This window comes from Meriones unguiculatus, chromosome 1, assembly GCF_030254825.1.
Source record: "Meriones unguiculatus strain TT.TT164.6M chromosome 1, Bangor_MerUng_6.1, whole genome shotgun sequence".
In the NCBI taxonomy this organism is placed as follows: domain Eukaryota; kingdom Metazoa; phylum Chordata; class Mammalia; order Rodentia; family Muridae; genus Meriones; species Meriones unguiculatus.
In genome coordinates, this window is record NC_083349.1 from 190,393,752 (window position 1) to 190,409,705 (window position 15,954).

At 48.1% G+C, this 15,954-nt stretch overlaps 1 protein-coding gene across 4 annotated transcripts in view; it reads left to right on the forward strand.

The window, feature by feature from the left end:
• The first annotated feature begins 10,139 nt into the window (after positions 1–10,139).
• Positions 10,140–15,954, forward strand: part of Ube2q2 (ubiquitin conjugating enzyme E2 Q2) — a 54,600-nt gene continuing 48,785 nt past the window's right edge. For 2 of the 4 annotated variants that reach the window (XM_021642930.2, XM_021642939.2), the window contains exon 1: positions 10,140–10,622. In XM_021642930.2, coding sequence (XP_021498605.1) covers positions 10,419–10,622 — 204 coding nt within the window. In that variant the 5' untranslated portion in view covers positions 10,140–10,418. The other 2 variants (XM_060374195.1, XM_060374199.1) reach the window with 2 other exon arrangements.

Genomic DNA, 15,954 nt, shown 5'->3' on the forward strand with positions numbered 1-15,954 from the left:
ACTCACCTAAGACAGTGAGATCCTGGAAACTGTCCCAAGACGATCAAGTGATACAGAAGCTGAGACTTGGACGGTGGATAGAGGACAGTGAGGTGAAATGAGAAGGGAAGAGAGTTTGAAGGGCAGTGGAAGAGTACACAATGGCCGGATGTAGGAAAGGGGCGGAGCTTCGAAATAACTGAAAACAGATCTGAGACCTAAACTGCAAATGGTCTTGGGAAATAAAATGGGTTTGGAAAGTAGAAGGAGTCAGTTGGGCCACTCAAAGCATGGCAAGATGTCAGGATTCTGGATTTTATCTGCGGACTAGTGGGAAACCATGGGACAGTTGTTTTTGAGGTGTTATGACCAGAGTTTTAAAAGCTCACTGAGCTGACTGCACTGTGGGAAGCTGAAGAGGATGCTGGGCGTCGCAAAGCTCTTGCCAGAGCTCACAAGAGACAGGACAAGGGCATGCATCAGGTGCGAGGTGTGAAGAAGATATGAGAGATTTAGAATGTAGCTTGGTAATGAATGTGAAAATGGGGAAGAGAGGAGGCATCAGAAGTCCTCTCAGGGGTGTGGTGACATGTGGCAAATTCTTGAAGCAAACTTGAGGGAAGGGTCATGAGTGGGCATGTGCTTTTGAGAAGCCTTGGAGTCAAGGGAAGAGGCTCCAGAGAAGACAGCTGGAGGTTCAGGGCTGGGGTTCTGAGGAGAGGTTGACTTTGGAAATAGCAAGCGGAGAACTGTGTGTGACGTGTAACTGAAGTCACGGGACTAGAGGAGTCATTTAGAGAGAGAGAGAGAGAGAGAGAGAGAGAGAGATGCTGAGAAGAAAGGAGGTAAGTGAGGGGCGAGGAACACAGTTCATTTGGTGAAGTGCTTGCTGAGCAAGCATGCGAACCAGAATTTGATCTCCTAGAGCCCACATTGAAAACAGCAACAAACGCCAGGCACAGTGGGTGCTTGTAGTCCCAGTACTGGGGCCGCAGAGACAAGATGGTTGCTGTGGTCTACTGCTCAGCCAGCTTGGGGTGTTCCAGTTCAGCAAGAGAGCTTGTCTCCAAAAACAACACAGAGCTACTGAGGAAGACACCTGACATTGACCTCTGCCTCTACATGCATGTACATACGTGCAAATGTGTCCTGTACATACACATGTCCATAGAGATATAAATTAATAACCCAGCCTGGCTGGGGCTGGGTTCTGGTCAGGGTTTCTCTGTGCAGCTTTAGCTGTCCTGGAACTTGATAGACCAGGCAAGCCCTGAACTCTCAAGAGATCTGCCTGCCTCTGCTTCCCTGAGTGCTGGGATTATAGGCGTGAACACTTTGCCCTGACAAATTCCAATACCTTTACCACGGTGCTTGTCTAAAGGCCAGCTTTCCTGAGCCAAACCTCTTCTTCGTTGCTGCTTATGCCTCCCTGCAGTAGAGTGAAAACAGAGCCAAATGGCTTTCCTTTTCCTGCAAGGCAGCCTGTGAGCCGGGAGGTGTGAGATCCCTTACTCTGTGGAGGTAGGATTTATAACAGGGGAGATCAACAACTCTTAGCTCTAAAACTCTAAACTCTTGCAGTAAGGGGCTTACCCTGATTGGACCCCGCTACCTAAAAGAGAACCCTTGAGAAAACCCAGTCTTTCTTTTTTCTTTTCTTTTTCTTACTTTTTTTTTTAAAAAAAAGTTTATTTTGTTGTCCTTGTTATTTTGAGAGAAGCTCCACCTATTTAGCCCTGCTGGCCTGGAACTCACTCTGTAGACCAGCCTGGCCTCAAACTCAGAGATGTCTGCCTGCCTCTGCCTCCCAAGTGCTAGAATTAAAGGCATGTGCCACCACACCTGACCTTTGGCTTTTGAAACATGCTATCTTATTGACTAGCAAGCTCCAGGACTCCAACTGTCTCTGTCTTCCCAGAGCTGGCCTTACAAGATTCTGCCACCACAGCTGGCTTGCTTGCTTGTTTTTATTTATTTGTTTGCATGGTTTTGTTTGTTTGTTTGTTTTGAGACAGTTTCTCTGTATAGCCTTGGCTGTCCCGGAACTCACTTTGTAGACTAAGCTGGCCTCAATCCACATATATCTGCTTTCGTCTGCCTCCCTGGGCCACCACAGGTGGTGTCAAACTCAGCCCTGAGTGCTTTTACGGTTATCTTTTACTGGCTGAGGTATTCTCCCTGCTCCTCCCACCCCAGTCTTCTGGGTTTTTTGTGTGGAATAGCTCAGAACTCAAAATTAAGGAACAGTATGATCTATTCTAGCTGATACCTGAGACAGGCCCTTGCCTTCCCTTTCTTAGAGCTTTTTACTAAAAAACAACCGAAATATTTTCAGTCTCTTTGGTGTGTGTGTGTTTGTATTCTTCAACCCAGGAGTGTTTTGCTCAAGGACCCAAAAGCCATTCCTTTGAAATATAATCACCAGGATGGACAGGGAAGAGGGAATCCTAGCTTTGATGGTGGTCAGCTAACAGACACAACGACACTAATGCAGCTCTCCGCAAAATCTTCCCTTAGAAGCTCCTCAGTCCCTTCGCCACCCTTTATCCTCCTTTGTGACGGGCCAGTCACCTCTGCGCAAACTGGAGTGGAGGTTAGTTTTTTTCCTCCCGTTGTCAGAAGTTACTGAATAAAACCTGTTTTCATCACTTTAACTACTGTCTGGCTTTATTTATCATTGTCAGAACCTTCCCCCCAAATGAAAAGATTATTTAAAGAATGATTGGCAGCCGTGGGTAATGCAAACATCAGTAACAGGGGTTTATTTGTTCTTTTTTTCTCTTGTGACTTGTCTCTTTCCAGGAAGGACATAATCCAGAAAGTAACACAATAAGGCCAAAAGGGAAGCCAAACTGTCCTGAGAGCGAGTGTGTTGGTTAGGGAACAAGCTGAGAACAAAGAACCCAAAATAGAGTGCTGATATTTGAGAGCTTACTTCTCTCTTACACCCTAAGTTAGGAAGTGAGTTCAGGGGCAGAAGAGCGGCTGTGATCCCACCCTGCCACCAGGAGGGGGCGTGGAAGTGATGTCATCTCTTCCAGGTACACCCCTGGTCCATAGCTCCGTTACTGGCCCCCGCTAACCTGTAAGACATGTTGAAAAAGACAGACTTTGGTCAGGTGTCCACATACCCAGTGAAAACTCTTACAGTGAAAACTCTTACTGTGAAAAGAGGAGATAACTGCTCAGTGGTAGAGAGCGCCTTTAATTCCAGCACTCCGGAGGCAGGGGCAGGCGGATCACCTTGAGTTCCAGGCTGGCCTGGTCTACAGAGTGAGTTCTACACAGAGAAACCCTGTCTCAAAAAAAATCTATCCAACAAACAACCCCCTAAAAAAGAAAAGAAAAAAGAAATAGATGGACTTGGTGGTGTAATAAATATCCAGAACATAAGTACCCCAGACTAAGAATCAGAGATCTGACTGCCAACATTTGCAGCCTTCCTGCAGGCGCTATGTCAGTCATGTATAACACATCATGTGCCAGAGACAGAAAGAGAGCACCTGTGAAGTCAGACTACAGTTCACATTTCTCCTCAATGGCTGGGATCCTGAGGCATTCTAAAATGGTCTCAGAGTTATCAGAGAGACAAACTCCAGCTGCCTTTCTTCCTGCTTCCTGGGATCAACCCCAACATAAAATACTCGTATTGGAATCCTTGTTCAATGACTTTCTTCTGGGGCAGTGGAGCCTAAGACCAAACCTGGGACCCCTGAAATCCAGAGGGAAGCTGTTAAATTTAGGAAGTAGAAGTCAGTTCTTCAACCAAGACAGAGTATGCCAAGAGTATCCCCTCCATGCCAAGAAGCACTATTAACTGCTGCATTCCCCCTGTCCAGCTTGTCATGGTGCTCCTGTTCGCTCTGCCCTCACGCCTATGGGCTCCTTGACCCTGCAGACCCTGTGACCCAGCAAACGCCCTCACACATTCTCGGAACTAAGCATGTCTGGATGGTAGAAAATATGAACTCTGTCCAACACCTCTTGACACACAAAGAAACCAAGTTTCAGAGAATGTGACTGGCCACACATTCCCTGGAGAGTAACCGGGGAGCCAGCTCGGTGCCATTCTGGTTTTCTGGCATAAGCAGATTTTGTTTTACCCTCTGAGCGGAGCTCAAGGCTTTCAGCTGGAGTGTGTTTGTAAAGAGGCCTTCACGCTGAGGGGCTGGGTTGCCTCCCTCGGCCATGAGGTCTGAAGGGCTGTGCACCTTACCACTTAATTTTTCATATCTTGTAAGATGAGACCTAAATGTAACCACGGAGATGATCTATTGATTGCAGGCTATTCAGAATCCTATAATGCGTTCATTGATTATAGAATACTGCAAACAGAATCAAGCTCTTGTTTCCATGAATTTCTCCTGGAAATCTGAGGCCAGAGGAGGAAGATCCCCTAATCCAAACTGAAAACATCAAGGGCCCTTACTCAGCATGGTCTGAGGAGAAGGATTTTTTTCTAAAACAGGATAAATCTTGTGAAGTGTCTGTGAATTGGGTGTTTGTTGAGGAGCCTGAAGTTCAGGTGTTTGTAATTCAACCTCTGAGTCACTTTTATTTGAAGTGTCCCTTTGTGATTAGGAAAGAGATCAAACCAGAGCAGGAGTGGGGGAAGCCGCTGAGTCAAGTGCACCACAATGTAAACATGAGCGCCTGAATGTGACCCCAGCAGTCACATAAAAAATATGCGTGTAGTGGCACACGCATGTAAGCCCAGCACAGGGGAGGTGGTGGCGGGGGTTGGTGGTGGTGTCTCCCTCCTGCTGGCCAGTCTGTCTAGCTTCATCTCCAAGCTGCAGGCTCAGAGAGAGGCCTCAAAAAATAAACAAGTAAATAAATAAAGGTGGGCTGAGAGGTAGTATAGAGGCTGAGTGCTTTCCTAGCAACCTATGAGGCCTGGGTTCAAGCTCCAGCACCGCTGCCCTTCCCCCCCAGCCCCCCCAAAAAAAATTCGGGAAGGAGTACTATAGGAAGAAGACAGCTGTTACTGAGCTCTGCACTCTACATGCTCACGCACCCAAGCATACACACACCAACAAGTTCACACACAAACATACATGTCAAATCAAACCAAACCAAACCAAACCAAACCAAAAATATGTATTCACCCTTTAAATTTTTCCTGTGACATTCTTCCATGACTGACACCTATCTTAAATATATATAGACTAATTTAAAATTATGTATTTATGTTACTGTCCTGCATCTATTCAATACCAATATTTTGGAAAATATAAGCAAGCAGATAGAAATTGAAATAGTCTTAAAAGTCATTACCAAGATGGAAAAGTAACTTTTATTTGCCAGTTGTAATTGCTGTCTCGAGGCTTACTGCTTCTGTCTGCTAACCTAGGCTTAGTCTTGGAAGGTTTTAGCTTCCACACTGTCTAATCTAGGCCTAGAATATTTTCAGCCTCTGAGACTTACTGGTGAATAAGCTCATCCTTTCTTGTTCTTTCTGAACTCTGGGTGGCTGGTTCACCTCAGCTGTTCTGGCTCAAATTCCTCTCTAAGCTGACTGATTCAAAATGGCTTCTCTCTCGGCCTCTGACTGAATTGCTCTGCTTGGCCTCGTTTTAACTTTGGCAGTATGTTCCAATCTTCTAGTTCCTTCTCATTCTCTGGCTGGTCTGTCTTTGTCTAGCTCGTTCTCTCTTCAAGCTGTGTGTAGGCCAGGAGCCAACATTGAATGTCCTACTCGATTGCTCTCTATTTTTTGAGTTAGGGTCTCTTACTGCATCAAGAGCTCACTGATTTAGTTCCTTTGGCTGGCTAGGGAGACTCAAGAGATCCTTCCATGTGCCTCTCCATGCTGGGATTGTACTCATGTTACCAAACCCAGTTTTGGGTTTTGTTTGTTTTAAGACAGGGTTTCTCTGTGCAGCACTGGTTGTCCTGGACTCAATTCAGCTCACAGAGATCCACCTACCTCTGCCTCCCAAGTGCTGGGATTCAAAGCCTGTCCCACCACCACCTGTATCAAGCCCAGTTAATTTTTTTAATTGTTTTCTTTTTTTTTAAGATTTATTTATTATGTATACAATGTTCTGTCTGCATGTACACCTGCATGCCAGAAGAGGACACTAGATCTCACTACAGATGGTTGTGAGCCACCATGTGGTAGCTGGGAATTAAACTTAGGATGTCTGGAAGAGCAAGCAGTGCTCTTAATCTCTGAGCCATCTCTCCAGCCCCAGTTTTTAAAACACTCCTTGCTTTGACTTAGGTTACTCCAGGCCTGAGATACAAAGTCTCTATCTGGAGCCCTAAGCGCAAGTCACCTCTTTTTAGGCTGAGTCTGTGCATCTCTGCTTTCCTGCCATGTCTTCTAGCCTTTTCAAAGCTACTTTGAATAAAACTCTCTGGGCTTTTATCATCCCTCAGATCCAGCAGTTCTTCCACAGACTTGTCCTTAGAATTGGCAAGATTACTTTCTTCTTCAGTTTTTCGCACTCCTGACTTGGGCTGATCCAAAGTCTCTTAAAAAATGTTTAAGTTAGTGTATAAAGTTAGTGTATAAATTGTTTCACCACAGAATTCTGTGTGTGTGTGTGTGTGTGTGTGTGTGTGTATAGAGGCCAGAGGACAACCTTGGGTGTTGTTCATCAGGATTCTCCACTATTTTTTGATAGTCATTCACTGGCCTGGTATGTTAGGCTGACTGGCCAGTGACCCCCCAGGAATCTGCCTGTCCCTGCTTGCCTAGTGATGGGATTATAAGTATGTGCTATTAAGCTTGGCTTTTAATATTAAAAGAGTATTTCTGGGGGTATCCTAGTTAGCTTTTTATTGCTGTGATAAGATGCTATAACCAAAATCAACTTGGGAGGAAATAGTTTATTTCAGCTTATAGTTTCTAGCCCATCACCCAAGGAAGTCAGGGAAGGAACTCCAGGCAGAATCCTGGAGACAGGAGCTGATGCAGCAGTCATAGAGGAGTGCTGCTTACTGGCTTGCTCCTCATGGCTTGCTCCTCCTGCTTTCTTACACCATTCAGGACCACCAGTCTTATAATTAATGAAGAAAATGCCCCAAAGGCTTATCCACAGGCCAACTCAGTGGGGACATTTTTCTCAGTTGAGTTTCTCTCTTCTCAAAGGACTCTAGTTTGTATCTAATTGACAAAACAAGCAAGCAAGCAAGCAAACAAAACTAACCAGGATATGGGGATATGCCCATACCATGGCATGTGTTGAGGACCAGGAACAACCTTGTGGAGTTAGCTTTCTCTTTCTGGTTTTACACAGGTAACAGGAATTGAACTTGGTTCGTCAGGCTGCAAGTCCAGCAGGTGCTTTTACCTGCTGAGCCATCAACCTGGTTAATACCAGGTGTTTCCGCCTGAGGGGTTCCAGGTATCAAACTCAGGTCCTCATGCTTGCAAGGAGAGCACTTTATCAACTGAGCTGTCTTCCTACCCCTATTGTGACATTATCATTCACATGTCATTACAATTTGTTTTTCTTTGCGTTTCTTCCCTTCTTCTGATTTCCCATGCAACTCCTGTGGCTCCCTTCCTCCTGATAGTCCCCCTTTCTACTTTCGTGACATGTGTATTTCATTAACTCTACCCCACCTTAGGATTTCTTCCTTTCCTTCCACAATCTCCTTTTCTACTCTTATGTCTTCTAGTCACCCCAGTCAGAATGACGGAGCTGCTGCATTGAATTAGGGCTGGGAACTAGGGAGATAGGGCAGTTGGCAAAGTGCTTGTCACACAAGCAGGAAGACCTTCCTTTGATCCCCAGAACCCGGGTAAAAATCTGGGCATGTGTTGGAAACAGGAAGATCCTTGGGGCTTGATCAGCCAACCTAGAAGAATCCATGTACAAATCCCATGCCAGTGAGGTGCCCTATTTCAAAAAACAAGATGGAAATCTCTGAGGAGTGACACCAAAGGTTGATCTCTGCACACACACACACACACACACACACACACTGCTAACACACGAACACATACAAAGTTAAAAAATTAGGGGCAGGCCAGACTTAGAGAATCTGGGTTTAATGCCTCCCCTTATTGGCGATTTTGTTTTCCTAAACCAGCATTAACACTTTGTGTATAGTAATGCCAAACTAATTTTAAAAGTAGTAACCCTCACCAGATGAAATTATGGTTCTCAGCATGTATGCCAGGGCTCCAAAATCTAGTCACAAATGACATCTCAGCTTTCTCTTTCTCTTTGCCCCTGGCTTGTACTGCACACAGGAGGGATGCCTTCTGGGAGGTTCTTGAAAAGGTTCCTATGTCTTAGAAGGGGACATGGAAAAATACATCCTTTCTATCTCTAGATAATTTGTCTGGATGGGACCTGCTTACTTTCAGGGTGACGAGCTCCTTTCAAAAATCTGAGTTCTCTATGACATCATTGAGCACCGAGCCAATCAGTCCTCAAGATGGCTTTGCTTTTGGATATCTCATTACATGAAGCAATGTATTTCTTTATTGTTTATGCCATTTTCAACCACTTTCCTGTTATTTGCAGCACAACACACCAGGAGACAGTACAGTTTTTTTTTAATGTGATGTATTAAGCTTTTTGTAGGGCTTGGTATACACTGATCCCTCCAACAAAATAATTGTGATATTAGTATCTGTTACATATCTCTGAGCTATAACAGGTAAGATCAGTCACAATATAGGAATGTTTTATTGTCTTACAGCGCTTAAGAGATAACCGAAGAAAATGTAACTTATTTAGTGACACCTAGTTCTGATCAGAATGGGCCCCTCTTCTGCCAATCCTTGTTTATAACTGCTTGGCGTGTTAGGATGCTGAGTAGCAGGGGCTGAAAGGAGAAACAACAGGTCACATGAGTGCTTAGGGCAGCAGTCACCCCCATACAGTACATCATGTCTAGCTCAGAGCCAGGTGTATGCTGAGGCCACAAATCTCCACAAGTACAAGTTTTATTAGTGAAAGTATTTCGTTGGGAAAATAAGATTACAACTTTTCACCCCAGCACTCAGGAGGCAGAGGCTGCTAGATCTCTGTGAGTTCAAGGCCAGCCTGGTCTACATAGTGAGTTCTAGGTCAGCCAGAGCTACATAGTAAGACCCTGTCTCCAAAAACAAATGAATGAATTCTTAGCCAGGCAGTGGTGGTGCCCAGCCCTCGGGAGGTAGAGGCAGGCAGATAGAGCCTTGCGAGTTCAAAGCCTGACTGGTCTACAGAGGAAGTTCTACGACAGCCAGGTCTACACAGTGAAACCCTGACTCGAAAAACAAAAAAAACTCATGACTGATAGCAGGGCATTAAACCAGGCCCAGGGGCCTTACTAAGCTAGGAGCACTGAGCTGTTCCTGCCCAACACACGACTACAGCATGACGCATTAACTGTCTTCCCAGTTATAAGCTATTCCTTCAGAGTGCGAAGGTAGTCCTTCAGCTATTTGTGAGGGCCCCTGGAGTGTGTTAAAGCAGAGACAAGCAACCAACAGAAATAAGCAGCCTAGGGCATCCCCATGGTTACTTCAGCCTGGCTGGTCAGGAAGGCTCAGTTTGACACTTCCGACATGAGACTTCAACAGACGTGGGCCAGCCTGGGAAGTACAGCGGGAACTTAGGATGCGGAGTAGCTGCGACAGCGTCAACTCAGAAATGTTTACGAAAAAAGGCTGAAATACTGAGAGCTGGGAAGGAGCTGGCAGGCTCCATCGCCGGGCTTCAGCAAATGGGAGGGAAGGAGGGTGAGGACCTTTCAGGAGCCGCACTTGGAGAGGCGGTGGGCGGCTGGGCGCCGAGCGGGAGCGGCTGGGCGAGGCGGCGAGGCGCGCCGCCCTCAGCTCCGCACCGCGGCCGCGCCCAGGCCAGGTGAGCCGGTGGGCCGCGGCCGGGCCACGCGGAGGAGCCGCCTCCGGGGCCCGCGCGCTTCTCGCCGGAGCCGACGTGGCCGGCGCGACCGGCCGCGCACGTGTCCGGCCCGAGGCGGGGGCGCGCGGGGAGCTCCGGCCCGCGCCCGCCGTGCGGCCGGCCCACCTCGCCAGGGCGGCGGGGGCGCGGGGGCGCGGGGCGGCGCGGGGAGGAGGGGGCGGCCGGGCGGGCGCGCGCGGAACCGGCGGGCGGGCGGGCAGGCGGGCGCGCGCCGGGCGGGGGCCGCCCTCTCCCAGGCGGCGGTGGGGGCGGCGGCGCTGTTGCCCTTTTAAGCCGCGGGGCCACCGCCTCCTGCGGGTGGAGTCGGTTACAAAGGCAGTAGCCGGCCTGGCTCCCGCACGCCCGCCCGCCCGCCCGCGCGCCGAGGCCTCGCGCTCCTCGCCATCTTCCAGCCGCGCTCGGACGCGGGTCGCGGCGGCGGGGAGAGGCGGAGCCGCGAGAGCGCGGCCCGGGCCGGCCCCGCGGGGCGGTCGCGGCCGTGACGGCGGCTCCCGGCTCCGGCTCCCTTTCCTCACCCCTCCCGGCTCCCTTTCCCTCACCCCTCCCGCCGGAGATGAGGGGAAGATGTCCGTGTCAGGGCTCAAGGCCGAGCTGAAGTTCCTGGCGTCCATCTTCGACAAGAACCACGAGCGATTCCGCATCGTCAGCTGGAAGCTGGACGAGCTGCACTGCCAGTTCCTGCTGCCGCCGCCGCCGCCGCCGCCGCCGGGCAGCCCGCATCCGCCGCCGCCGCCGCCGTCGCCGCTCACACTCCACTGCAACATCACGGTGAGGGGCCGGGCCGCAGCGCCCCGGGGCCGGGCGGGGGCGGACCAGGGCTCCCCGTCCCGGGACAAAGGCGCCGGCCCCCGCCCCCCGGAGACCCCCGGCGCCCCGGGCGCGGCCGGTTGGCGGCTGGGCCCTGGCCCGGCCGGGAGCTCGAGGCCGGCGCGGCCGGGAGGAGGCGGAGGCGCGTCGCGGCTCGGCGCGGGCCGGCGTGGCTCTGTTGGCCCCTCACGGCCCCCGTCGGGCCCCGAGGTCGCCATGGCCGCCCGCAGCCGGCCTGCTCGGGGGGCGGGGGGGGACCGGGGCGAGTCGGTGGGCTCCAGCCGGCCGCCCGGGCGGGAAGGCTCCCGAGAATTTCCATCAGGTTCCGAACCCTCGTCCGGTTCTCTGTGTGTTGGTCTCCGAGGACGAACGGACCCTGAAGGCGTGCTTGCTGGAGGAAAAAGTTTAGGACGCAACCCCCGGGGGATGGTGGGAACCGCCGCTTTGCCCCGACCCGGCTTTGCGCTAACTAACGTGTTTTGGAAAAGCTCATGGAACCTTCCACGCGGCAGGTGGTGTAGCCAGTGTGCGAGCTGTCCCACCTGTGCAGAAGCCTGGACGCGACCGGGAGGGCCAAGGAGGTGCTGTCCAGTTTGCTACCCGGAAAGATCAGGTTGGGTTAGGACGCTGGGAGAGACACGTGGAAAGTTAGTTTCCTGTTTAAGCTAGAAGCTCCTTAGAAACGTACAGCTTGGTAAAATACCGGATTGTGAGCCAGCCCTCCCCTCACCCTGTATCAGAGTGTATCATGAGTCAGGCTATTCATCGTGGAATTGATCTCATGTGCAGGATACACTTTATTTACACCAGGAGTTAAGGTGGTAGTTTAAATATGGCTGAGATTCCTTCTGTTAACCCCAACAGTGGTGGGGGTTTGCACAGGCCTTGGCATTATGATAATTTGACTTTAGCTTAGTTACCACACTAGACACACTGTTACATCCTGTTAGGTCGGACAAAACAAAACAAAGAAACTGCTGCAGCGAGCTTCAGTGAGAGAATTCACTTCTGAAGATCTCATCATGCTGTTGTGGGTTCTGTGTGGGTACTGGAGTTTGAGAAGCTGGAAGACCAGTGCCTACTTGGAGAACTCAAGACTCTTGGAGAATTTTTTAAAAGTGATTTGTTTCTGCGTTGTTGTTTTGCCTGCACGTGTATCTGTGTGAGGGTGTCAAATCACTTGAAGCAGGGTTACAGATAGTTGCCAGCTGTCTCATGGTTGCTGGGAATTGAACTCTGGAAGAGCAGCCAGTGCCCCTAACTGGTGAGCCATCTCTCCAGCCCCTCTGGGAGAGTTTTAGACAACTGTAACAGCTACTTTGATGTTATGAAGTCTAAAGGGAGCATCAAATTTTGAATAGGAGTAGCCCATAGTGGTGGTGCCCCCAGGTGATCCTGTGGTGGGCATGGCTTGTAATGCTGCACTCCGAAGGCAGAGGCAGGAGGATCTCTGAGTTCAAGGCCAGTCTGGTCTGAAGAGTTAGTTCCATGGCAGCCTGGGCGGTTTCAGACAGTTTCAGCAACAACAAAATAAAACAAAAACCTGAGCAAGCCGTGGAGCTAGTAAAAAGTGTGCCTTCATGACTGCTCTTCAGTTCCTGCTTGGAGTTCTTGACCTGACTTACCTCAGTGACAGAGCTGGGACCCCAGAGTTGTGAGCCCCCCTCCCCCGCACCATTTTTCCCAAGTTGCTTTTTAGCATGGTGTTTAGTCAGAGCAGTAGAAACCCTGAGTGAAGACGTGCCTTAGGGAAAGTTTTGAGTAGCTGAACAGGTGAGTATAAATTTGGAAGGCTGGTGTAAGGGTGTTCCAGACAGAGGAAACCACCCTAGTGAGACACTGGAGCTTGAGAAAGTATATTTAGGACTAAACAGTTGATGCTCAGACTTGAAAAACCCAGGATTGTAGGCTGGTGAAGATTTTCCAATCTGGAATGCAGAAAGTAGTAGTCAGTATAAAGTGAGTGAGTGTAAATAGACTGGCCTGAACAGTTAACAGTTGGAGGGTTATTGTTCAGGTAGAACTACAACTGATCTAAATGACAAGGTGCTAAATTTGTAGATGATTGGGAGCCACACCCTTAGTAATAGTAAGTTGAGAAAATGTGTCTTCTTTCAGAACTCAGATTCTTTACAATGATATGGTATTAGAACATGTGTGAATGTATAGTGTTGGTTATTTCAGTCGGTGTTGGGTTATGCTGTTGGTGTGCTGGCATTTACTAACGGGTTGCTAATATTTTGTAATGTTTGGGCAGTCTGCCATGTCAAAGAATTATCTGACCTAAAATGCCAGCAGCAGCCCATGGAGAACCATTTTAGAGACAAATAGGTCAGAGAGAGGATAGTGACGGTCTGGAGTAGGTGGCTGTGGGAAGGAGTCAGAAGAGACTCAGATGAAAGGTGAAAGGATGGGTTGATGGGCTAGTGCAGTGGTGGTCCTGGTGGTCGTTATTACAGTGGAGCCAGTAGCGGCTAGGACCAGACGTTATCAGGAGACAGTTTCAGATTCTCAGTGGGAGTGGATGTTAACTTTATTGTGGAAAGCTAACAAACAGGCAGAACAGAGAGACATTGTGCACCCAGGCTCAGCTATGATAAAACTCTGTGTTCTTATTGGATTAATTCAAAGTGTAGTCCAGACATGCAGTTTTTTCTTTATAGATTTTTTTATGTGCCAAAGGTATACTTTTAAAATACGAGTGTTTTGACAGTCTACGAGGCCTGCTTATATAGGTGTAATTTGCTCAGAGGGCAACTGGCAAGGGAAAAATGCGGTTGAAATTCAAACACAAGGTCCTTGTTTACTAGGTTTGTGATTTGTTATTTTGTGAAGACTTGTAGGTCCTTAGTGTAGTGGACTTGATCCTTTAACTTTTCCTTAGACAGCAGTATTTATTGAGCACTCTACACACCAGGCTACCAAGGTACCAAGAAGCGTCCTCCTGCGGTTTCTGTAATGTTTGACCGAATGCCTCATACTGTGTACCAGTTTCTGAATAATCCGCCGAGGATCCTGTGCCCACTTTCCCTCCTCACCTTCTGTGTCCGCTGTGCACCGGGCTTCGTGCTTCTTCCGCCTTGTACCCTGTCTCAGGGTACCCTGCCTTTTCCATGGTTATTTGCCCCTCAAGATTTTCTGGGCATGAATAGTTAGTTCATGGTAACATTTCCCCTTCCTCCCTCAGTTATTTCTGCTTTATGTTTTCTCATGTTCTCTCATAATTCTGATTATCTTTTCTCCAAGTTAGTTTTTAATGGTGGAAGGAAAATATTCTGTAATTATAATTGTATGCATTGTATTATTTTCTTCCCATTCATACTTTTTTTTTTTTTTTAACTGGCTATAGCCACTGTTCTAGTTAAATTTTGTTAGAAGAGAATTTCCCTACCTTGGAAGACAGCTGGTAAGAATTTATTAGAAAGAGCAAGACTATCAGAGTGTCATGTCATGGGTAGTAAACAGATGTTTAAGAGGTCACTGAGGACTTGATTGGAAGTCTGTAGTTTGACTCCATGTGAAGACAAGTGTCAGAAGTAAAAGCTAAAACATAGGTGCTTTTCTTTCTAGGCCAAGGAAATTGGGCTGTTTTTCCCCTATCCTGTTTTATAAATTTGTCCTGCTCTTGACTGTGGACCTCAAGGAGTCTTTTTTCTTGTGGACTGCAAGACTATCTGTTATATAAACTTGCATGTTGTTTTTCCATTTCAGTAAACAGGCCTGGTTGCCAGTCAGTAGTCACTAACGTCCAGTTGATACACTCACACTCCAAAGCAAAGCTTATTTTAATAACCTGCGTGGTTGTTCAGGGAGCTAATATGTGGCTTTCCTTTAGTCCTTTAAAAATGCTTAAGCTGGCAGTTCCATTACTTTTTTTGGGGGAGTAAAGGGATGTTGAGACAGAATCTCCCTAGATTGCCTTGGCTGGTTTAAAACTAGCTATGTAGATGAAACTGGCCCTGAAACTTCATACCTGCCTTCAGATTTCTGGGATCATAGACCACTGTGTCTGGCTCCAGTTCTTAATAGACTTGTTAGAATTTTGTGAGAGTAGGAGTGTGTGTGTGCGCCTTCATGTCGGTACATGTGTTTGTGGGTACAGGTGGAGGTCAGAAGTCAGTTTTGGGTGGTACTTTTTAGGAGCCATCCACTTCTTTCTCTCTCTCTTTTTTTATTCTTTGAGACAAGGTTTTTCATTGGTCTGGGCCTCATCAATTAGGGTAGGTGGCTGGCCAGCGGGTCCAGGCATCCACTTGTCCTTACCTCCTTTGTGCTTGGCTTAATAGAGCTTGCTTGCTGCCTGCCTGCCTGCCTGCCTGTCTGTCTTTCACATGGATTCTGAAAAGCTCAGGTTTTCATGTTTGCCTAACAAGCACTCTATAGTCTGAGCCATCACCCCAGTCCTTGTCCTTTAACTCTGTGTGTGCGTGTATGCGCAGATAGATGTATGTGTGAGAAGGCTAGAGGTCTTAGGAGTTGTATACCCTGTGTTGTAAATTTTTATGTAGGTGTGTGTGCACATTCCTGTGTGTGGGCAGGTAGCAGCCATGGTGTGTGCGTATAGGTCAGAGGACAATCTCCACTGTTGGTTCTTGCCTTCTGCCATTTTTGAGGCAAGCTCTCATTTTGCTGCTGCACTAGGTACACCAGGATAACTGGCCAGCCTCAGGCATATTGTCCTGTTTCTGCTGCCTCATTTTGCCAACGAATGCTGGGCTTGGATTGTATAGACATTCACTACTTGAGTTTTGTGGTTCTAAACTCAGGTGGTGAGACATGCATGACACAGTTCTGCCTGCTGAGCCTTGTCTTATACCTTGGTTTTCTTTTCTTTTCTTTTTTAAGAGTTTTTCACTATTGTGAGGCCACAGTAGCTGGCTAGTGAGTCCAATGTGTCTCTCTCCCCACCACTGGGATTACATGACTGTACCACCACATTGGGCTTTTGTGCATTCTGAGAACCATATTCAGGCTCTCATGCTTTCGTTGTAAACTCTGCCAACTGAGCTGTCTACTCCTCTGCTCTGTCCTCCCCCAACTCTTTTTAGAGTTTTATGTAGATCAGGCTGGCCTTGGCCTCGCTTTGTAAATGAAACTCCTGATCCTCCTGTCTCTTCTCTGTGTGTTCCACCACACACCCAGCAGTATCTGGAGACTTGGTCATTTTGCTGTTTTAGAGTTTGTTTGTTTTTTTTAAAGAAACAGAAAGGAAGTATAAATGGGTATAAAATTGAAACTTCATTTTTTATATTGTGTACATAAATTGTTTCTTCATGAATGATTGTCAGGCTAG